This window comes from Oryzias latipes, chromosome 13 (genome assembly GCF_002234675.1).
Source record: "Oryzias latipes chromosome 13, ASM223467v1".
Lineage (NCBI taxonomy): Eukaryota > Metazoa > Chordata > Actinopteri > Beloniformes > Adrianichthyidae > Oryzias > Oryzias latipes.
Window position 1 is genome coordinate 12,809,830 of NC_019871.2, and position 23,010 is coordinate 12,832,839.

The window sequence follows — 23,010 nt, forward strand, 5'->3', positions numbered from 1 at the left end:
AAAATGGTTTTGATAACCTTTGTCTTTGAAATATGCACACACCTTTGCAAATATAAGTCTTCACATTATCTGATTGTCTCCCGTCTTCCTTCCATTGTGCATGGACCTATTTAAATTGTTGTTTTTTTTAATTCACTAAAAGTAACCTCTGCTTAACTTTTATAGAAATTTAAAATGGTATTTCTTTTGAAATTACAGCCCAGTTCTGACTTCTCTACATGTGATGTGTGAAAGCCATCTAAATCGCAGAGACAGGGAAAACCAATCACAGCGCATTACGTCATCACTCTGCACGTGAGAGAGCTATACGACTTTATTGTGCGACACACCGGTTGGAAATATACGTTTACGTTGTTTATGTTCGTTTTTATGTGCTAATCGCAAATGCACGATTAGGTCGATATTGCTGCAACACTAAACGTCTATGCGACAGCTCGCTCGCGTTTGAATTTACCTTTCGGAGCAGACTCCGCACCATTTCGGTCAATTAGGCTAATAGAAAAGCTAATCTTTCCATACATGGAAGTGTCTCGTGTGTATTTAAGTTTTTAGAAAACGATAGCAACGTTAGTTGTCGCGAATAGGATGAGTTCTCGGTTTGCAGGTGGAGGTGGTAGAAGGGGCAGAAGAGGAGGAGGTCGCGGGCACAGAGACAACAGCAGAGAGAGGTGGGACAGAGGAGGCTCGAGCTCCTTTGACCAGGAGGACCAAGGAGGAGCAAGTGGACCAAGAGACCGTCCTCCTCCGCATCTGAAGGGGCGAGAGATTGGTCTGTGGTACGCGCGGTATGGAGCAGTGAGGAGGAAACAAGCCGATCGAAGATCGGTAGGTTTTTGTGATGATTTCCCCCCACCTGTCCTAACCTCCAACCTCATTTCCCCCCAGTTTCTTTATTCATCATATTTAGTGAACTACTATCTACTAGTCTACTTTTGTTATATTCTTTGTTTTATTTTTACTTAATTCAGCAGGCCATATATTTTTTTGTCTCATTGTGATTGTGTTTTAAAAAAACAAGAAGGAAGAAAATATTCTCTTTGTTAAATTGTAATGAAAAATCGTGTTTTTGTCGCGTTCTTGTAGCATTTCTCTCACTATGGAGGACATTTTTAACGAAAATGAAGTTTAATGGAATTTCTGAGTATGTCTTTTCTCAGGAACAGTCACAAAGAGGCTGTTGGAAAAAGCTTGTAGTTGTGACGTAGAAACTACTACAGCTGCTGCACTCCGATGCATCCACTTGCAGACAAATACATCTATGTACCTCTTTGTTTTCCTCGTCTGAGCTGACATTTGGCTCTAAACTGTACGGCTGGGTAGTTCCAATGTTGCTCGCCATTTTTGCTGGACTGAATGTTAGACTGGTGCCGTTAGGGGCTTTAAGGCAGCATGACAGCCTGTAAACGGAGGGATGATGGGAAGAGGCAGTCCTGAGACCTAGAGGTGAATTTCTAACAAACTACTGCCGTGCTGCAGAAACTATGTCCTAGAAAATGAGGCTGTTCGTTTTTGGAGGTTTATTTGGCTAAAAATGGCATCATTATAATTAAAGTACCACTGGAAATGCTTTAAAAGTAGTTTCAATGATGATTGGAGTGGGACTTTAAGACATTACCTGCACAACATACAGATTTAATCTTACTTTTGTTGTAACTTTTCCCTACTAAAAAGCTTAAAATGTTAATTTACTTGTCATTTCATAAGGGAGCCGGTTTAGCTCGTGCTGGTTTGCGGCGCCTTCCGTCCCTGTTCCCTTCTCTACTTCTGTGCCGGTCCCAAGCCCGGTTGCTTTGAGAAGGTTGCGTCAGGAAGGGCATCCGGCGTAAAACATTGCCAAGTTTTCCATGCGACTCGTTCGCTGTGGCGACCCCTGATGGGAAAAGTCGAAAGAGAGACGACGACTTGTCATTTAATAACTTTTGTTTCCATTTTTTTTTTACAGAGGGCTGTGGTCCACATGGATGAGGCCAGAGAGCAGCACATCACTAGGCTGCTAAATTCTGTACAGAACGACCAGCTCGGCCCAAAAAGAGACAGTAGGGATGCAAGAGCCTCCACCTCGTACAGCAGGCAGACAGATGCAAGGGATAGTAGTCATTGGTAAGTAGACATGGATTCCAATGTTTCAGGGATATACAATAAGTATAAAGCCTTAGTTTTTGCTGCAAAATGGTGCAGGCATAAATTCAGATAGGAGTGTTTGCCCACAACTGTTCTGGATTTTTTTGAACGATCTGGTTTGAGTCAGACAGTGGCCATTATCAGCAGAAATTTAGGGTTCTAACCCATACTTCTTTGCAACATAACCTTATATACTGTTTTCTACTATATCTTTCTATTCGCTTAAATACTCTTGAAAACACCTGCCACCACTGTGAATTTTAAAGTTTAACTAATTAAGTTTAAAGAAAAGATAAAAAATTGAGTAAATTAAATCAACAGGATATCCTAAAATGACATCCAAAATAAACAGTTTGGTTTAAGATGATAAAACATATTTTTCAATTGACTTTAGATTTGCAATAAATGCTCAATTCTTTAGTTGCGATACCAAATGTCTTTAAAAAGTTTTTTTTATTTAAATGTTCATCTTCAAATTGAAACATCGTACCTCTTTAAAGGAAAAAAAAAATTAAAGGCTGCAGAGGATCCAAGCATCAATGGTGTCATGTTTTTTCTACTCCAACGTCTAACATCCTTCTCCCTCAGTTATTTTGATGGGGATCTGCCTGAAGAGGAGAAGATCAAGGCTGAAGTTAAAAGTGAGGATGAAGAGGAGGAAGACTTTACAAAATGGTAAAAAGCAAAAGATGCAACTTCCCTTAAAAATGAGATTGTAGTATTTGTCATTGCTCCAGAACACTCACTGGCCAATCTGCGTTTGCACGCTTTATTTTTATCCAGTTCCATCTCTAGGGAAACGGTAAAAGACGAGCCACCGGACAACTGGGATGGAGATGAAGAAAAGGAAGAGAAGGAGAAAAAAATAAAACAAGAAAAAGATTTGGAGTACTTGTTTCAGGAAGTAGTCAGAGACCAATCACTGGATGATTACCTGAAAAGTGACTTTCGGAATAAAACATTTGAACCAAAGTACAAAGAAATGCTGGTGAGTGCCAATTTTTGCTAAACCTTATACACAAACTTGTAAAATTCAAATAGATCTTCTAAAATAGACCTTGAGCCTTTGTAGAGTATTTATAAATGATTAAATGTTCCAAAAGGGAAATAAGTACGGTAATAATGTTAACTTTGTTCATTTGAAAGCTTTCGAGTATTTATTTATCTACAAAAAATACACAAATCAAAAATATTTTATGACTTATTTCTTATGTAATATTTAAATGGGCAGCAATAATTACAGAATTAAATAATAACTTCATTACATTTATTCACTTTTTTTAAAGAACATTGTATTTTAGCAGTAGATGTCCATAAATCATTTTTGTTTGACTCAATCTTTGTATCTATTGTCATAATTGAATGCAAACCGTGTACGTACTCATTCACTATGCTCCTGTTTGTCTTTAGAAATTTAGAGAAAAACTGCCGTCTTACAGCAAAAAAGAGGCAAGTTCTTTCCTTCATTTTTTTTTTGGGCTTTAAGCTAGTTCTCCTGATCATCATTTTGACTTGTACTATTTCTCTCCTCTATTCCTCGTCGTGCTTTCTTTGTCGGGCTCCTGCTTTCTTCTACGTTCCTGTCCACAGGATCTGGTGGAACTCATAAACTCCAACCGGGTTCTGGTGGTGAGCGGGGAGACCGGGTGTGGGAAAACCACTCAGGTGACCCAGTTCATCCTGGATGACTACATCAACAGGGGCGTGGGCTCTTTGTGTCGTGTTGTGTGCACGCAGCCTCGCCGCATCAGCGCCATCTCGGTAGGCTCTGAGCTTCAGATGAAATGTGCTGCTCATACATGAAGTGGGTTGTAGTTTTCTTTCAACATAGATGATTGTTGGCTGACAGGTAGCTGAGCGTGTGGCTGCTGAGAGGGGAGAGAGCGTGGGGAATGGGAATTCTTGTGGTTACCAAATCCGCCTGCAGAGGTAACGGACTCCCTTATTTTTTTTTAACTGATGCATGAAGTGGAGCTTCAGAATGTGGTTTAACCAGACTATTTGTGTCATCCGCTGTCCGAAATAAGTTTAGTGGTTTTCAAACCAAAACAAATACAGAAATGTTGGAAGAAAAGGTTGCACCTAAGTGTGAGACTGTTCATCCTTTTCCTGTAACTTCCTCCACAGTTTGATGGTTACATTTTCTCCATTTAGACGAGATTTGTTAAACTAACCTAAAAAAACCAGAAGTATATGCTTGTAAATGTAAAGTTCCATAAGCTTTAATGCTTCTGTGGAGACAACATAATGATTTTAGTGTCTATAAGTTGATTTAGATTCCGTCGGTTGTGATTCCTTTGTAAGAGAAAGCTTAAAGACTTATCAGATAGAGTTTGACCAACACTGCAGGTCAGATTTACCCCAGTGATCTAATTGACAGCTCTGTGAAGAAAGCATTTATTTTGGACAGTTTGGACCATTTCAACATGTAATCTGGCTGTAAATACAGAATTGAATGTAAAAAAAGTGGAAATAATTGTGAATGATTTAAAAGTAAACGATTAACTTTCTGTTATCTGGAACTGCCTCACAGCAGATGGAACAAAAATGTTAATGTTTTTGAAGTTGAATGGGATCGAAACAACAGATGGATATTGATATAGGCAGAAAAACTGGAGCAGAAGCAAGCAGATAGCTAAGAGTGAAGCGTGTGCAATAAACTGAAAGCAATGGTGTGCAATACAGAACGGAGTTTGTGAGTGTGTGAAACGCTTGCAGTACAAGAGGAGAAAATAGACAAGTGGGGCGTGCAGAAGGAAAATTGATATAGGACGTTAAGAGGAAGTTGATTGCAACTCTCAAAGAAATAGGATAGAAAATGAATCCTTAGACGAAACTAAATAACAGTTTTCAAAGATTTCATTTCTTTTCTTGTACTTTTATAATCTGCATCTCCACCAGACTTTGATTTTTTCTATTGTAGCCTGTAGAACAAGATGAAAAATGAAGACTATAGATGTCTATAAACTTAGACGAAGCAACTCAAAAAGGACTCTGAGCTGTGATGAAATCTGCAGCCGCTCTTTCCTTGCTCAGTGTTACAGTCGCTGATGAAACCATGGGAGTCTGACGTGGCATTATGCAAAACCTCCTTTGTTAAACTAATGATGTCCCCAACTTTTCCCACATGGCAAACTCTTTCTAAAACTTCTTTTTTCAACTCTTTCTTTTTTGAGAAGACAATTTCTAATGAAGCTGAATACATAATGGCTGATCCATTTCAATGAAGTTTGAAAACCTGGACTAGCAGTCTTTACAAGTATTTTGTGTTCTTACTTTCAGTTGCTTACTTAATAAATTATATATACACATAATGTCTATATATGTATGTACGTATTACATTTTTTTAATATATTTATATATATATATATATATATATATATATATATATATATATATATATATATATATATATATATATATATATATATATATATATATATATATATTAACATTTGCTCCATATAAGTAATTGGCTCTTATTCTTTCACTTTCTGTGTGCATATATTGTTTTTGTTGTTCATATTTATATTACTACCACAAGAGGTTTATGACATTTTATTAATTTGTTTGGTTCAGTGAGGCTGTAGGCAGGATGCTTTAGACACTGCTGTATTTATTAAAGCTTTATTGAATCTGCATTTAACAAAACCATAACAGTTTTAATTACATTTGAAAGCCTTTTCATGCAAAGAATGAAGTAAAAAAACAAAACAAAAAAGCTATTGTATTCCTTTTTACTGCATTTTAATTACGTTTATTCATCTTTAGACACGTATAACAATAAAACGGTTTTGTTTAATCTTGGAAAATAGACCATTTTTGGAAATGGAATGCATTTTTTTAATCCTTTTATTTGTGTGATTTGAAAAATGTAATTTCCGTTTTTTTCTCTTTTTTTTTTATTCCTCTTTCACATTTCACAGCCGGTTACCACGGAGACAAGGTTCAATCCTGTACTGTACAACAGGCATCATTCTTCAGTGGCTGCGCTCGGATCCGTGAGTCTGATCCCCCACCCCTGGCTTTCCTCACCGCATCATCTGGCTGCCCCTTCTTCTGAGCGAGTGTCTCCATCCTGTTTGTCCTGCCTTTGTGTTGCTCTGTTTCGTCCCCAGTGAGACCCGTCCAGCTTTGCTGGTGAAGGAACAATCATTAGTATGGCTCTGTTCTCTCAGGCCGGAAAAAATGAAGACGCATGTCTATGGGGGAAAACATACTCCGACTATAGGACAACGTTGTTCTTTGCCCTCATATTACTCTTCATCTGTGTTATTTTTTATAAATTGGTATTTAGTGCAGCAAGTCATTTCAAGACTTCAGCTGTCTGACAGAAAAAAAAAAACATACAGAAAGTAAGTGACCCAGCAGCTGGCTTACAAGTTCACAATTTCTGCTGGTTGATTGCTGTGTTTTTGATTGAAACTGTGCTCTGTCCTTTTAACACGTTATCATCTCCCACAGAGCAAGTCCAGCAGAGCAAATCCATACAATTTTACATGCTGCCGGGCATGTACCATTTCCCAATAGAACTCATAAATCTCAAAATTCAGCCATGTCCCTGTTAAAGTGTAATAGTTACAAACAACCCTTTCACACCACAAACACTTTCACTGATTATACGCCACAATGCAACTTAGCGGCATGAAGGGGTTAAATTTAGAGACATGTCTTTACAAACGATGAGAAAAAGAGAGAGAGAGATTTAGAGAAGGACTGCAGATTTATTCATCTTTAAAAAGTAAAATCAATAAAAGAAAATAATACTAAGCTTAAAAAAATGAAATATTTCCTAGTTGTAATTATGTGCAATTGGACTTTAGGAAGTACAGCTCACCAAGTCCAAATCAGACAAACATAAGTTTAAAAATGTGCTTTTGGTTATAATCAGTGACCATATTTTCGTTCACTTTAAGCAGTTGCTTACAGGAGCAATATCTTGAAGTCGCTCACCTAAAGCTTGATTTGTTGTTTAGGACACTTTCTAGCATCAGTCATTTGGTTTTGGATGAGATTCATGAGAGGAACCTCCAGTCGGACGTCTTGCTCATCATCGTCAAGGACTTACTTCGAATGCGAGATGACCTCAAAGTCATCCTCATGAGTGCCACGCTTAACGCGGAAAAGTTTTCAAAATATTTCGGTGAGGAATTTACCAAATATAACATTGAACTGTGTTCAACGAGAAAGAGTGTTCTTATTTTGACGTTATTCTTTCCTCAGACAATTGCCCAATGATCCACATCCCTGGTCTGACATTCCCAGTGGAAGAGTTCCTGCTGGAAGATGTTGTAGAGATGATTAGGTAGAACAAGGCTGTTTTTACACTTAAAAGCAGCTGTATCTGGTTTTTCAAGAGTTATTTGGTCTTTTCTTCCAGGTATCGTCCCCAGAATCAGGACCGTCGTCCAGCCTGGAAGAGGGGCTTTTGGCAAGGCCGCCAACTCAGATCTGAGAAGGAGGCAAAAGAGGCCGAATACAAGGAGAGCTGGCCCTGTTATGCACGCACACTGCAGGGAAGGTGAGCTGGTGGGAGCAGTAAGACAGCAGCTGCCAGGTTGACAAATGCATTTATGAGAACTGAGGATTGGTTTGTGACGTTCACATTTGACAGCAATCAAATCCTTTTGGCTCGTTTCACAAAAAAGGAGCTTGCACAGATAAACTATTGCTACAGAGGATCATCTTCTCTGACATCTGTAGTCCTATTAATCTTTAAAGCTTTTGAATCACATTTCTTGCTTTTTAAATGTGGAACAGATACTCTGACAGCACCATCCAGACCTTAGAGGTTTTGGACAGCGATGACAAGATTGATCTGGAGCTGATCTTGGCACTGATCTGTCATATTGTGCGCAGTGAGGAGGTGAGTTCAATCTTTTCTCTGGTTTCTCTGCTGCCAGGAATGTAATTTTTTTTTCCTTTTTTTTTTTTTTTTTTAAGAAAGTAAATTTGTAGAAGAAGATTACTTTCCAGGCACCTTGTTTTTCTGGTATTAGCAGTCTTCCAGTCACTAACTTTTTTTCTTGAGGATTTTCCAATGTATGTTTCCTGACACCGTCAGTTTGATCAAAGGCAGGAAGCAGTGGTCCATGTGGAAGATGGTTTGATATTACATGAAGGTTATTGGATGGATGTCCAAGCCGGCAAAAGGAAACAACTGCAGCAAAGAAACAGAACTAACTTTTAAAGAGAGGTCTTTTTAATCCTAAAATTGGATCCTGGCAGCAGATCTGTGCTAATGGGGGACCGAGTGGTCTTCAAGTTTGTTCTTTTCTACTTTCCCAATTCTTACCAAGTTTCTTTGTTTTAAATTTGGTGTTATTTCAGCATGGAGCTCACATAAATATGATTAACAGCAGCAGTGAGCAAAACCTTTAGTCAATATTAAGAGAAGAATAATGATGGTTGGGGCAACGTTTCACCTCAGAAGCTAAGACTGAAGGAAATGAAGTATTTGCCCCATTCCACTATTTCTTTTAATTCTCAAGTGTTGTTTTTGATTTTTGGTTGCAGTTTGTTGCAATTGTTCTGTGAACAAACACACCGGGGGGGGGGGCAGAGTATAAAAGAGAGACCCAGGACAGACGAGTAACTAACCAGGACAGACAGGGTAATTATCTCCTCCTATATGAAGCCGTATCTCCATCAGTCATGGATACACTCAGCCACTCAGCCAGCTGATTTGCCGTGACATTGTCAAATGGCTGGGAGGGAGCCGGCTCATTCGCCATGACTGTGTTCTGAAGCGAGGGTACGGTCGGCTGCCAGGCTTTCAACTGCGCTGATTGGTTAATTATATTGAAAAGGTCTGTGATTACACACCTAGAAGCTGCATTGCAAGGATAGTGCAGGTCTGTATGAAGAGGGGAGGGGTTGATGGTTTTTTTGTCCTATAGATAGCTATTCAACCCCGGCTTGGTTTTTTGGTAAAGCCAAAACAGTATGTAGGGATTGCTGCAGGCACAGTGCTTGTATCTTCTCATCTTCCTGACATGCATGCATTAACACACATGTGGGTGTTTGATAATTAGATTTAATTATCAAGGAGACATTCTGAAGTTCTGACATTAAAAGTAGCTTTGGAGCCCCAAAGCTACTTTTAATGTCAGAACTTCGGCTCCTTTTTTACATCTAGTCATGAAGCGAAGAAGTGTAAAATTGGAAATAATATAAAAGTTTGTAAAACTTTAAGATCCTTTAAGAGCTGTTTTTTATTGTTTAAAAGCCCACTCCGATCATCTTTTGATCTATTTTAAAAGTGTTCCCAGTGGTCTTTTAATTATGATTATGCCATTTTTAGGCAAATCAAAAACATGAAACGTTTTCTAGGTTAGGGTTTCTGCAGAGCGGTATTAGTTCATTAGAACCGCCAACAGTCTTATTGTGGGTGGAACCCGCCGGGTATTTTTTCATCTGCTCCTGATTCACAATGATTTCAATAAAGAAATATTCAGGGATGCAATTTTCAGCTTAACTTCCATATAATGTCCACCATTATCAGAAAAATGCCACATGTTAAAAACACAATTTTCATCAGAGTGGATCTTTAATCCTCGTTGCCTCTGTATCTGTGTTAATATTTTAGCCACACAAAATTCTTACAAAATAAGTGTTTCAGAGTTTAGTGATTTCATAGGAAGAAAATAGTAAACCTGAAGATAAAGCAGAGAGGTTAGGAACACAAAAAAAGAGTTCACATACCAATCTGTGATTTGGGAATAGAAACATTCAAATATTGTCTGGTCCAAAAAATGATTTGCATCAGACATCTTAATTTCATTTCCATTCATTTTATGCATCATGCAAAGAAAGAATTCCCAAGAAATGAAAAAAGTTTAAGTTAAAGGAAATGATTAAAGTGGATTGGCACAAAGAAAACAGATGTTGGGTAAAAATACTAACATGGCATTTCTAATCTCCAACAAATGCTTAAACATACACGATACCAAGACTCAAAAAAAATTCAATCAATATGCAAATCAGGATTATTTTTGTTTAACTCCAAAATCTAAATCTTGTTTGATAAAGTATCTGTATTAGCAATGCCTCGTCTCCCATCTGGTCTGTTCAAGGCTTCTATCTCATCTGTAAAATGTTCAGACTTCTGCATCAATCCAAGCTTTTTAGGAGTCAATGGAAGCTGCTTTTGCTCTGGGAGTTTAGAATTCTTCTTTTTATCGCAGCTGGTCTTTGCAGGAGTTTTGCAAAATGTGTCTCCAGCTTCAGAGGTTTTGTCTTATCAATAAGCTATCCCAACCAGATGGGAAAATGGGAGTTTGGTTCAAACAAAAAAAAAACAACAAAACAAGGCTATTCTTCAATCGAATAATATTGAGTCTACTGAAATATCTGATCATTATCTGAGTGGTTGCTAAACAATTTTTGTCAAGATGATCCACCATTGGACTAACATGTTTAGATTTCTCCCCAAAAAGACACTGCTCTGCATCTATTCCACCTTATTCATTAAGTTTTATAGTTTACATCTAAGAAGTTTGTTCTCCAAAATGAATTAAAAAAATTGGGTACTGTGCAGACCAAGGCTCTCCAATAGTCACACTTCCATAGTTCTTTTGTATATATGTGATTACCACCTGTTATGTGAGTTTTGTGGGCCTGTAAACGTGCTCATTCTACTGCGGTGACTGACAGCTCAACGTGGAAGTCTTGTTATCTCAACAAGCGTTGGTGCATCTGTGCTGTTTTTGAGTTCCTAATTAGCTTTTTTTTTCTTCCTCTTATGAGTCAATCAAATGTTCGTATGAAGCAGTGTCTGCTCTGTGGAGAAGATGTGTTTTTGTCACGTTGACGTCAGGCCACTTGTGTGGAGGTTGGAAGCTGAGGGCATCGTCTCTGAATGAACTCTGCTCTCCCAAGGACTCAAACACCTTGTTCCGTGGGTGGTGTTATGTGTTTTGTCGTCACTGTTTGCAGTTCCTTTCTGTATGTTTTTTCGCTGTCTGTTTTTAAAAAATTGGATCTGTTGTTTGCAAGCTAATTTTTTTGTTGTTTTTTTTTTTTGTAGGAAGGAGCCATCTTGGTTTTCCTACCCGGCTGGGACAACATTAGCGGTCTTAACGACCTGCTGATGGCTCAGACCATGTTTAGATCTGGTACAAACATAAAAACACACAAACACCCACAATACTTAGGGGTTATATTGATTTATTTTAAGGTTGTCTCTTGGATTTAGCAAAGTAAATAGATAACAGTCTCCTGGTCTCCTGGATGTTCTAGTTTTTGACTTTTTATTGGAAGACATTTGTGGAAGAGATGATGGTAATCAGCTGAAAATGCTGACATCAAACAGTGAAAACAGCTGCTAACTAAACTAACATTTGGTTAGGAGCGGTTCAGCACATTATTTCATAACTACAGGAGCAGCAGCAGCAGAAGTCATGCATGACTATGGTAAAGAGTGAAAGCTTAAGCAAAGGGAATAAAGAGTTCTGCAGCCATAATAGTACTCTTGTCAGTGAGGCCTATTGGAGAAATAAAGGCTTTAACTTGCTTGGGGGAATATAGATTGAACTGTGCTGCAATGGAAAAAGATCAGATGGTCTAATGAGTCCGGATGGAACGTGTTCCAGAATGATGGGCACCTCAGGTGAAGAAGAAGGCCGGTTGAAGTGATCCACCCGTCATACCTGGAGGCTGGAGTCTAACTGAGTGATGTTAGGATCTGGGGTTACTGCAATTAGTTACACGATTATTCAAACACAGATAAAAATAATTAATAAATAAAAATGAATGCAGCTTTTTTGTTGTTGTAAATATTATGTGCAGTTTGAAGGAACCATCTCTCCATTTTTTTGTCCTTGTTTCAGATCGGTTTGTTATCATCCCTCTGCACTCCCTCATGCCCACGGTGAATCAAACACAGGTCGGTGCGCTGTTCTTGTTGTTGTTTTTTTTTCCACATTCTCTGACTCTGTGAACATCCAAACGATTCTGCTGTGATCTCTTCAAAATCAAAGATGAAGTTTCATCATGATCTTTACCCGCTTTCAGGTTTTCAAAAGGCCTCCACCTGGAGTTCGAAAGATTGTAATCGCTACTAACATAGCTGAGACGAGGTGTGTATTGACTAGCTGTTACCTGCATTTTTTAACTTTATAAGATGCATTCTTTGAGACCCGCTCCAGCAAAAGTGATGTTTTTACATGTTCTCGTGGCCATTTTCCGAGGATAGAGGAAAAAAAGAAAAAAAAGCTTAAAATGGCATTTTTGACTGTTTTTTTATTCAAATCATTGTGAACCAGGAGCAGACGACAAAATACCATTTAAAAATATGACTTATTTACGTACTTTGTACTGTAGAAACTATGCTGCTCCCTGCTCTGCTCCATTCTGATTCATCCACTAGTAGCTTCAATATTGCACGCTCTTTTTAATGCACCACTAACGTTGTAAGCTGTAAGCTAGTGGGGGAGCACTTTAAAAAGAGAGCTGTCATTTATCGGTGATGGGAAGGGGGGGGTGGGGTTGCTTCCCATCAGTGGTCCTGCCCACAACTCATAAGGGGAATTTCTGATGAACTACTGCTGATCTGCAGAAACTATGTCCTGAAACCATAGTTTAAAAAAAAACTTTTTTTAAAACAGCATAATCATATTTAAAAGATTACTAAACGCTTTGAAGTTAGCTCAATGATTGGAGTGGGTCTTTAAAGCACAAAGGGAAGGCTGTGTGTGAGTTTTAACGTGGCAAATTTAATGTTCATTAGCTTACGTTCATCAGATTGAAAACAAATGCTGTCATACTGGTTTAGAAGGGAAACTAACAGGTACCGTAGTTTGTTTCACAAAATGAGGTAAATATTACTCCTTTAAATGGAGAAATAAAACTCTGCTAATATTTGAAGAATTGAAGCTTAATGTTGTTGTCTGGTTACTTAAAAGTGTTTCACTTTTTTTGTCTCCTTTTGTCTCTGCTCTCCTCCTCCCAGCATCACCATAGATGACGTTGTGTACGTGATCGACGGCGGGAAGATTAAGGAAACCAACTTCGACACCAACAACAACATCAGCACAATGACGGCTGAGTGGGTTAGTCTAGCCAATGCCAAGCAAAGGAAAGGACGTGCAGGCAGGTGTGTGTAAACACGGCGGCTTTTTCTGATCTATTTTTAATGAGCCAGCGCCTCTGGCATGATACTAATAGTTTTTGTTTCATTAGAGTTCAGCGTTGGCCGCCCTCATTGGCCCTCTCCTTGCTGGTTTGCTTTTGTACACACAGAGGCGATGCACAGTCACTCCCAGGTTTTTCCCAGTCTGCAGCTTCAGACGTCTGTTCTGTTAGATAGCTCTGACATCAAAGTGCAGCGAGGCCCAATTAGCAGGAGCTACTTGCACCATGCAGTTTCATCCCACTGATTTCTCAAATTAAGCCCTTGTCGCTGGACTGCTATAACATGTAATCTTTTCTGTCCGTCTCCCTGAACTCTCCTCTTCTTTCCACAAACCCAGAGTGTGTCCAGGAAAGTGCTATCACCTGTACAATGGGCTCAGGGCCAGCCTGCTGGATGCATATCAGTTACCTGAAATTATGAGGACGCCATTGGAGGAGCTCTGCTTGCAGATAAAGGTAGTAAAAGGGGTCAAAAGATGGGGGCGGGGGTTTCCTCACAATCAGGTCTATGTGTTTTTGTGCTCTGCACCGAAATGGAGCCTCTCATGTCAAGAGAGCGTTACTCTCCAACACTTTTTGCCTTTTCTGCACCGATATAATCACTTCACTCTTTGGCCTGGTTCTCCTCGTTCGCCGGCTCCTTTTAAAAACCACGCACTTCACTTGGGAATATTTGAATCACTGCTAATGGAACAAGGAGCCAAAGTTCATTCAGATCTAGTGTAGTGCAGTGATTGTTCCAGTGGCTGTGCAGCATGTGCATCTACCAGCGCCTTACTTAAACGGTTTTAAGTTGGCGCCTCACATTTTTTATTAGAGCTAGTGGGCGAGAGGCTGCCAAATGCATCAAAGCAAGAGAAACACTAATGGCTGACTCAAACACACACATATCAGTGTCTTTCAGCCCTGCAGTACAAAAGTCTGAGTTTGTTGTGGAAATGAACGCACACAATTGGCTCTTATTGGTTTTGTTCCATTCTCTGCTGTTAAGCCCCTAAGGTGAAAAAATAACACAACAGCACAATCAAAAAGCAGTGTATTGTAAATTATGAGCATCTTCTTTTTGAATTGAGAATAATATGTTGCTTTCTTTGTAGATATTAAAGCTCGGGTCTATAGGTCGATTCCTAGAGAAAGCCCTGGACCGCCCTACTGAGGAAGCTGTCAACCTCGCCATCAAGAACCTCAGAGATCTGGTAAGAGTGAAGAGGAGATTTCTGATTACATTATAGATTAAACCAGATGAAGAATTGAATAAAACTGTGGTTTACCAATGAGTTTTTGGTCTACTAAAAGGATAAATAGTAAAAAAAGGAAATGAAGCAAAACATCACCAAGGTGGAACAAAAAAAACATGGATCTGTAGTTATTTCTGCCATTTAGCTGTTAACCTTTTAACATCAGAGCTTTAGCTCCAGGGTTAACACTCTTTTGACTTCCGTAACTCTTCAACCGTTTACTCAGTTAACATATTTTCACCAGGTTCTGAAGCGGAGAAAAGCAGCCTCGTGCTGGTATTCAACACTTTGATAAAGTCTCTGCACAATCAGCGCAAATCAGCTGATTCTGTTGCAGAGAAAAACGGCTTTGCACCGTTATGCAACACTTTACTTTATGCTTTGCATATACATCAGAATCAGTTGATTTATGGCGATTGCGTAAATAATCAAAGATTTACGGTATGTCAAAGATTGTGGTGTTATTTAGGTGTCACAGTCGACATCGGCGGGGTTAAAGCGTCAATCAGAGCTAAGCACCCATATAAAGCATGTGCGGCTTTACTTTTACCTAAAATTAGAAATGCTCATTTGTTCTGTTTGGTATCAGATTTTCTTTGAGAAAAAAAAAACAGACATGTGGAAACAAACATTGCATGTGAACAAAAAGTAGTTTATTTTTTCTTGTGATATTGTGATCAAAATGTGTCAGAATGCCCTGGACCATACAGAGAATCTGACACCATTGGGTTTCCACTTGGCCCGTCTCCCGGTGGAGCCTCACATTGGGAAGCTGATCCTGTTTGGTGCTCTGCTGGGATGCCTGGACCCTGTTCTCACCATCGCTGCTTCTCTCAGCTTCAAAGACCCGTTCTTCATACCCCTGGTAGAGTGCTGACTATACAGACATGAAAGCTTCTCCTGCAGCAGCACACAGAGGCCTGAAATGTGTTGCTTCTGTCCTTTTTTCTCTCTGTACAAATCATCCTGAATGTGTTTGTCTCTCTTAGGGTAAAGAAAAGATGGCCGACATGAGGAGAAGAACCCTGTCCAGGAACTCTAAAAGTGACCACCTCACCATTGTCTATGCCTTTCAGGTAACTGTTTGCCTTTCTTTTCCTTCATTTTCTGTATGAATGGATCTTGTTTTCATGCATTATGAATCATCTGGTAGGGCTGGGAAGACGCTAAACGGCGTGGTGGCAGGTATGAGAGGGAGTACTGCTGGGACAACTTCCTGTCAGCCAACACTCTCCAGGTGAGTCAGGTTGACTGCAAACAAATATTGTTGTGAAGCTACGTGCACACCTTGCATGTGATGTGCATTCAAGATCGCGCTAAACGGGCATACTAGCACATGTACTTACAGTTGGAATAGGCCTGCGAAATATCGAAGCAGTGCAAATGTCAGGAATCTTGCTCCAGGCTTTTTCTTTAACAGCTTTAACCGATATATAAAAGATTTGGTCCGGTCAGACACAAACCGCAATTATTAATTTTTCCTTCATGATCACTTTTCAGATGGTTGTACTTCTGTGTTTTGAAAAGGAGCCGAGTCTCTGATTGGTCAAAGTATGACCCAGTTTAGCACACGTAGAACCGACAAACACACTTAAAAACATGCATAGCAACACGTGAAAGCGAGAGTTTTGAACATAGCAGCCCAAAACAAGCCTATTTTCTCATTTGCATAGACTTTTCATTGGAAGTGGTCACTTAAACGCGTGTTTCCGAGTCCAATGTGGAAAAAAAACTCAACAAAACTTCCAAACGCTAAGTTTTGGCTTGTATTTATTATAGATGAATTATTTTCTTCTCTTTTATTAGATGATTCATAACATGAAGAGCCAGTTTGCTGAACATCTCAAGCATACAGGCTTTGTCAGCAGCAAAGACCCAAAAGATCCTGAATCCAACATTAACTCGGGTAAAAAAGATGAAACATTTCTGTTTCTTTCTTTTGAATCTCATCCTGTGATTCTGTGCTCAGTCGATTTTTTGTTTTTATCTTTTATGTGTTAACTTCAGACAACGAGAAGCTAATCAAAGCAGTGATCGTAGCCGGGCTGTATCCGAAGGTGGCCACCATTAGACCGTCTCACAGCAAGAAGAGGCCGGGGTGAGTCAGCGCGTTCTGGGGAAACGCACGCTTTAGAGTGTTCCTAACAAATAAGCCTCTCAGTGCAGCCATTAATCAGACCTAGCAAGTAATGAGTTCTGCGAGAATATTATGACAGTTACCTGGAGCTGAGCGGTTAGGAAAAGAAAACTGTCAAAAAGCGAGGCACTTGTGCAGCTCAGGATCAATGCAGTCATCATGAAATTGCCCCAAGGCAGCTGTCATAGGCAGCGGCTGTGACCTGTGTGCACAAGTCTGAGGCGCACAACAGAGGCGCTTCCTCTCACAGCAGGCCTGTCATTTTAGCCCACGCTTCTCTCCGAGAGCTTTCGACCAGGTGCACGCCAAACTTCTCGGTTTTGTCTCCTTTGCATGTATGAATCTCAACACTAGTCAGTGTCGCCTGGTTATGGTCTGGACAGCAACTGTAATAAATGGAAGAAATTAAAAGCAATTATGTTCATTTCACATAATCATTGACTTGTATTTTTACCATATCAGTAATCTTTCAGAGGCAAATGTGCTTTTTCTGTTGAATCTCACACGGTTTTGGGGAAAAACCACACGCCTTCATGTTATTTGTCGACTGCGATCCCACTTAAGTTCTCTTTGGTGGAATGACAGGATGCATTTGAGGTGAATTACATTAACAGTATAAAAGCATCTAATGGGGTATTTTTGGAGATGCTCTGAGCCAATCTGCCAAAATTTATTCTGAGTAATTTTTTAAACAGAAATGCTCCCCCTCTCATGCTAAGCACTTAAATGCAGCATTACAACGGGGAAAAACTCCAGCTTGTTGACCTCAATAAATAAGAAGGGCATAACAAGTACGCAGCCATTGTGCTGGCACTTAACTGTTGTGGGAAATTAAACACTCTACCCTTGCTTTGGATGTATGTTGTTAAATGTGATTCAGAGAATATACCAAAACAAGCTAACTTTTTGCTAACACGTTTTTTTTCTTTCTTTCTTTCTTTTCCTTTCATTTGTTGCGATCTTGAGCACAAGGCACATCCCATCATGCACCAGAAGAACCAAGACAGAAATCTTCTATAAAAGTTGAAGAAAATCCACCCAAATTTCAAAATAAAACACCTAATGCCATTTCTGTGTACAGCAGGGAAAAACACATCTGTTCCCCTTAAAGTCCCGATCCTGTCTTCTTTTGATCTATTGTTAAATCATTCCCAGTGGTCTTTTAAGTATGATTATGTCATTCTTTGGCAAAATTAAAAAAAAACTTTTAGGTTCTAAAAGCAAATTTGAATGCAAATAGGTGGCTGAACACTTTCCTTAGCGGAGCCACCCTAAGATCTATACTGCCTTTAATAATGACATTAAATGTTTTTTTTTTTCTAAGAACAATTTGGCCAACAATACATTGATCAATTTTCTTTTAATTTAGGTGTCATAGTGAAGTTTTTCTTCTTAGTAATACCTCACTATGATGATATTTGGAGAGACCATTATAGATCAAAGTTTCTTTTCAACTCTTAAGGCAGATTATAGTTTTCTTTTGGTTTGAAATGACTTTTCTAAAGGTCTTTCATGCAGGCTTAATTGGCTCGTCTCAGCAGTGGCTTGTTTATAGTCGTCATTAGAAAAGAGCAGATGATGCAATTTTCAAAGCTTTTTAATTATGTATAGTCCTTAAACCTTTCTCCAACTATCAGCGGCCACAGGCTCCTCTAAGCTTCTATCCACCTCTCTGCGAAGGAGGCTAATTAGAGCCCTTTAAAGGAGGATTTTTTATTTATTTTTCTTTTTTTTTGCATGAATGTTTCTCAAGGTTGTAATGTACAAGACAAAAAGCAGCCAAGTTCCTCTCATTCTGTTTTTAAATGGATGGAATTAGTCGAATAAAGATGTTAAGTGTGTTGAAACACTTCCTGTGATAATTAAATGTTTGGAACAAAAAACTCTTGTTTGGAAAAGTGGATCGATTACTGTACTTCTATAGAAGAATCTATTTAATTTAAGTATACTGTCCTAGAGTATTCATGCCAAAAGCCTTTCCAATCATCTCTTCATTATGCTTACTATGGCGTTTATTGATACTTTATCCCACAATGGGGAAATTCTTCTCCGCATTTGACCCAGCACCCCCACTGGGTGATGTTAATTGCTCACCAGTGATATGGTAACTGCTCCCAGTACCATTGTTTATTCCCCTCCGGGAATTGAACCCTGGATTCCTGCGTGGCAGCCTTCTACCTTACCAACCGAGCTACCCAGCCGCAAAATTAAAAAAAATATTCTATTTTTGGACATGGGAGCCAGTTTAGCTCGTGCTGGTTTGCGGCGCCTTCCGTCCGTGAAACCCGGGTTCGACTCCGGGCTGCTCCCTGTTCCCTTCTCTACCCTTGCCGGTTCCAAGCCCGGTTTGAGAAGGTTGCGTCAGGAAGGGCATCCGGCGTAAAACATTGCCAAATTTACCATGCGACTTGTTCGCTGTGGCGACCCCTGATGGGAGAAGCCGAAAGTGGGAGAAGATTCTATTTTTGGACATAGTTTCTGCAGAGCAGCAGAAGTTCCTAAAAAATTTGCCTGTGAGTTGTTGGCGGGACTGTACGCGTAGAGCAACCCCGCCCCGCTTCTCTTCCCCGCTATGTTTTTTCACTCACCAGCTAGCTTACAGCCCCTCACAACGCCAACCTAACCTTACTGGTGCAACAAAAATGGTGAGCAGTATTGGAGCTGTCCAGTCATACAGGTTTGGTCCAGATTCCAGCTCAGACGGGGAAAACTAAGGCGTTCATGGATCTAATTGTCTGCAAGTGGATGCATCAGAATGGAGCAGAGCAGAGAGCTCGTCGCCCACCCAGCATATTCAATCACAAATACGCTCTTTTTAAACAGCATTTTTTTATCTGCTCCTTATTCATGCTTTGGATAAAGAAATGCAACTTTAAGCTTAATTTTCTTAATATACGTCCTCCATTATGATAGCAATGCCACAATTTAGAATTTCTTTCTTTCATTTGTTTTTTTTTTTTTCCGCTAAGCTTTTTGCATTCACAGGCTTATTCTGTGGAGTGGAATAAAAAGCTCCTTCTTTGTGATTTCTTTCTTTTTTTCGGTGGTAGGTTTGGCGTAAATCTTGTTGTTTTTGTCACGGCAGACAGAATTTTAAGCAAGAGTCCACGCATCTAAGAAGGTATCTCTTCTTCCTCAGGGTGAAGGTTTACACCCAGGCTGACGGGAAGGTGAACATCCACCCCAAATCTGTCAACGCTGAAGAGAAGGAGTTCAACTACACATGGCTCATTTATCACCTGAAGATGAAAACAAGCAGTGTAAGGAAAGAACTTTGGTTTCCGCGGTGTGAATCTTGAGCATTTCCACATTGGAGCGTGTTTTTCACGTGGATAGAGGCACCTGTGGATGCAGGTTGGCGGTGGTGTTACAACAGCTTTGCACTTAATGAATATTTGATTAAAGCGCCGCCTTTCAACTCCCTCCAAAGGCTCTCATGCTTCAAAGCCTCCACACACAATGTGAAAAGGTGTTGGCGGCGGGGTGGCGGGTCAGTGCCGATCCCTGACTGCAGCGCTCGCTGCCTCCATCCTCTCTTTTTTTTTTCTTTTTTTCCATCCTCATCCTCTCTCCTCCATTCTCCCTTTGTTCTTTCCGTCCGTATAAGAGGCTCCATTCTGCAGAAAACCGCTTTCATGTTTTTCTGATTGCCGCCTCTCCCGTCTTCTCACTTTACTGCTTTTGTCCTGACGAAAAAAGGCTGTTTTTTTTCTTTCTGCATTTCATCACAACTGTTGTGGGGTTTAAAAGCTTTTGCTTTTCTCGCGCACAATGCCGAGCGCTTGTGCCTAGAAAAGTAAGAAATTCAAAGTGCAGGCTAGTCAAGGTTATTTGTTCTCAGCAAAAAAAGGAAGCTGACGGCTTCGGCTGTTGGTTTAAAAAGGGAAGGAAAAAAAAGGGAATCTTTGTGCGGAGTGACGTTTTCTTCTATCTTCTCTGACGCACTTGCCCGTGGGGGTTCTTCACATTACACAGTCACGGCACAAATACAGTTGTTTCAGCTATCACCTTGATTTTTTATTTTTTTTATTTCTTTCTTTCCTGGTCAAGTCCTCCTACATCTGTCTGCATCTCTGTGACGGCACTGAGCGGAAATAGCTTCTGTTTGACGTATGTCCTTTACCTCACGGTAACCTCCTTCCTGCTCAAACGGAAGGTGGAGCAATTAAAAAAACTTTATTGATCCCGTTAGAGACACTTTTTTTCTTTTTTTGCAGCAACTGATGACGGGTCTAACATGGTTATGTGAAGTAGAATCATTTAAAAAGTTTTAGAATTACAAGACTTTAAGAAAAAAAATTAAACCACTTTGGATTTATAAATCATTATAATTCACAGATTTAAATTATTTTCGTTTCAGTTTGACCAGCAGGGTTTAAAAATTTGTGGCACAGAGGTGAGCGACTGTGTTAAATGGAAAAAAAAATGAATTTCCTATAATTGAATGACTATAGAAATTTGTAATGAAGAGTTTGTTTGTTTGACTGTTATGACCTATATTTTTTCAATGATTTCCCACATTTTAATAAAGGTTAGATGTAATGCTTTAAAGTCCTGCCCCGATACTCTTTGATCTGTTCTGAAAGTGTCCCCACTGGTCTTTTATTTTGTTTTTGGGAGCGTTTTTAGACAAAATTAAAAAAAAATGCTCTGTTTTCTAGGACCTAGTTTCTAGTGCCTCTGAGGTGTGGGCAGGACTGTCGGGGCGGAGCAACCCTGCCCCTTTCCGGGAAGCCTGTGGCCCACCCAGCGTCACAAATGATCTTTTTTTCAAACAACATTTTTCTGTGTGCTCCGGATTCACAACAATTTGAATAAAGAAATACTCAGAATTGGAATTTTGAGCTCAATTTTCTTTACATGTGTCTGTCGTCAAACACGACATTGGAGTGGGTTTTAATAAAGGTTAGTTGTAGTGAAATACCTCAAAAATTGAAAAAAAATAGAATTTTTGGAAGTCAAAGTAAAGCATTCTAAGTAAGCAGTTTTTCTTTTTGTTGTTTGTGATTGCTCCAACTCCTTTACACAAGCATCTGTCAGTGAAGCGAGTGAACCGATGGAAAGGAGAGTAACACATTAGTGAGATTCACAAACAGGGCAAGATGACATTTCTGCTAACACTAGAGGCACTGAAACACATTTCAAAGCAGCACAGCCTCTCCTCACTAATGGGACACTTTCAGCCCACACCAGAGTAGCTGTCAGATACGGTGTGTCATAATGACGCCGCTCCCTGCCACTGAACGTGTTAATCTATCGTAATACTCCCGTTGTTGCCTGCTAGACTCATCTCTGTCCCCCGCAGATCTTCCTGTACGACTGCACAGAGGTGTCCCCGTTCTCGCTGCTTTTCTTTGGGGGGGACATCACCATCCAGAAAGATGAGGACCAGGAGACCATCGCTGTGGATAAGTGGATCGTCTTCAGGTCCCCAGCTCGCATAGCTCACCTTGTCAAGGTTAAACATTTGCTTAAGTCCCATCAAATAAGTTCTTTTTTATTTTTAATAACGCTAATTTCTCATCCTTCTGCGCTCCACAGAGTTTAAAGAGAGAACTTGACTCGCTGCTGCAGGAGAAAATCAGCAATCCAGCCCCTGTGGACTGGCAGAACCGTCAGTCCAAAGACTGCGCTGTCATCACCGCCATCATAGACCTCATCACCACCCAGGAGAGGGCCGCGGGCAGCAGTGGGAGGACGTGGGCGTCCGCCCCCAAAGGACAGCACATTTACTTCAATGATGCTGATGACGACGATGATTAAAGGTGGCCTGGAAAAGACTGCCAGCATCCTGAGACTCCAAGTTTGGCTGGGACATTTCGAATAAGCAGCTGGTGTCTTTGATTTAAATTTTAGTTCTAGAGTTCTGCTGAAGGTCAAACAGAGGACTGGAAAAAAATCTACATGTAGTCTGCACTTGAACTAGTTCCATTTGTCCTTCAATTCGCTTGTTTATTATTTTGCACGGACCAATCTGTATTTAGACAAACCTGTGGTCTTTTTTGTTTTGGAAAGTTTTTTTTATGTTGGCTTATTGAATGACTTAAAAATATACTTTCATGTTTTCCTTTTAGTTGTTTTTTTAAATCTTCGTAAAAAACACCTAAAGGCGTATACTTATACAGCACTTTACTGCCCTCTAACTACCCCAAAGCGCTTTACAGTCACAGTCCCATTCACACACTTATGGCTGCTCCACTTGGACCAACCTTTAACCATCAGCAGCAATGTGGGGTAAGTGTCTTGCCCAAGGACACATGGGCATCCATAGCAGGAACCGAACTGGTGAACTTCAAATCCCAGGTCGACCACTATACCTCTGCACCACGGCCGACCCAGAAACACCATTTTCTATGGGTCAAAGTTTACCAGCAAGTGAAA

General features: G+C 39.9%; 1 protein-coding gene across 1 annotated transcript; it reads left to right on the forward strand.

The window, feature by feature from the left end:
* The first annotated feature begins 289 nt into the window (after positions 1–289).
* Positions 290–22,702, forward strand: dhx36 (DEAH-box helicase 36). Its single transcript, XM_004075618.3, has 26 exons — positions 290–825; positions 1,943–2,100; positions 2,710–2,796; positions 2,905–3,109; positions 3,532–3,570; positions 3,712–3,882; positions 3,971–4,050; positions 6,048–6,122; positions 7,098–7,264; positions 7,345–7,426; positions 7,502–7,642; positions 7,882–7,987; positions 11,150–11,237; positions 11,952–12,007; positions 12,136–12,200; positions 13,073–13,216; positions 13,593–13,710; positions 14,352–14,450; positions 15,184–15,357; positions 15,482–15,568; positions 15,646–15,729; positions 16,299–16,398; positions 16,500–16,590; positions 19,769–19,889; positions 21,935–22,087; positions 22,171–22,702. Exons 1-26 carry the CDS (start codon positions 586–588, stop codon positions 22,390–22,392), a joined length of 3,153 nt encoding a protein of 1,050 aa, XP_004075666.1. The 5' UTR covers positions 290–585; the 3' UTR covers positions 22,393–22,702.
* The last annotated feature ends 308 nt before the right edge of the window (positions 22,703–23,010 follow it).

Bases quoted from the DNA above. Each gene is read 5' to 3' on its own strand.
- dhx36 (XM_004075618.3), top strand. From the start codon at position 586: ATGAGTTCTCGGTTTGCAGGTGGAGGTGGTAGAAGGGGCAGAAGAGGA. The intron at 2,797-2,904 runs GTAAAAAGCAAA...ATTTTTATCCAG, and splicing joins GAGGAAGACTTTACAAAATG to TTCCATCTCTAGGGAAACGG. The intron at 7,265-7,344 runs GTGAGGAATTTA...TTCTTTCCTCAG, and splicing joins AAAGTTTTCAAAATATTTCG to ACAATTGCCCAATGATCCAC.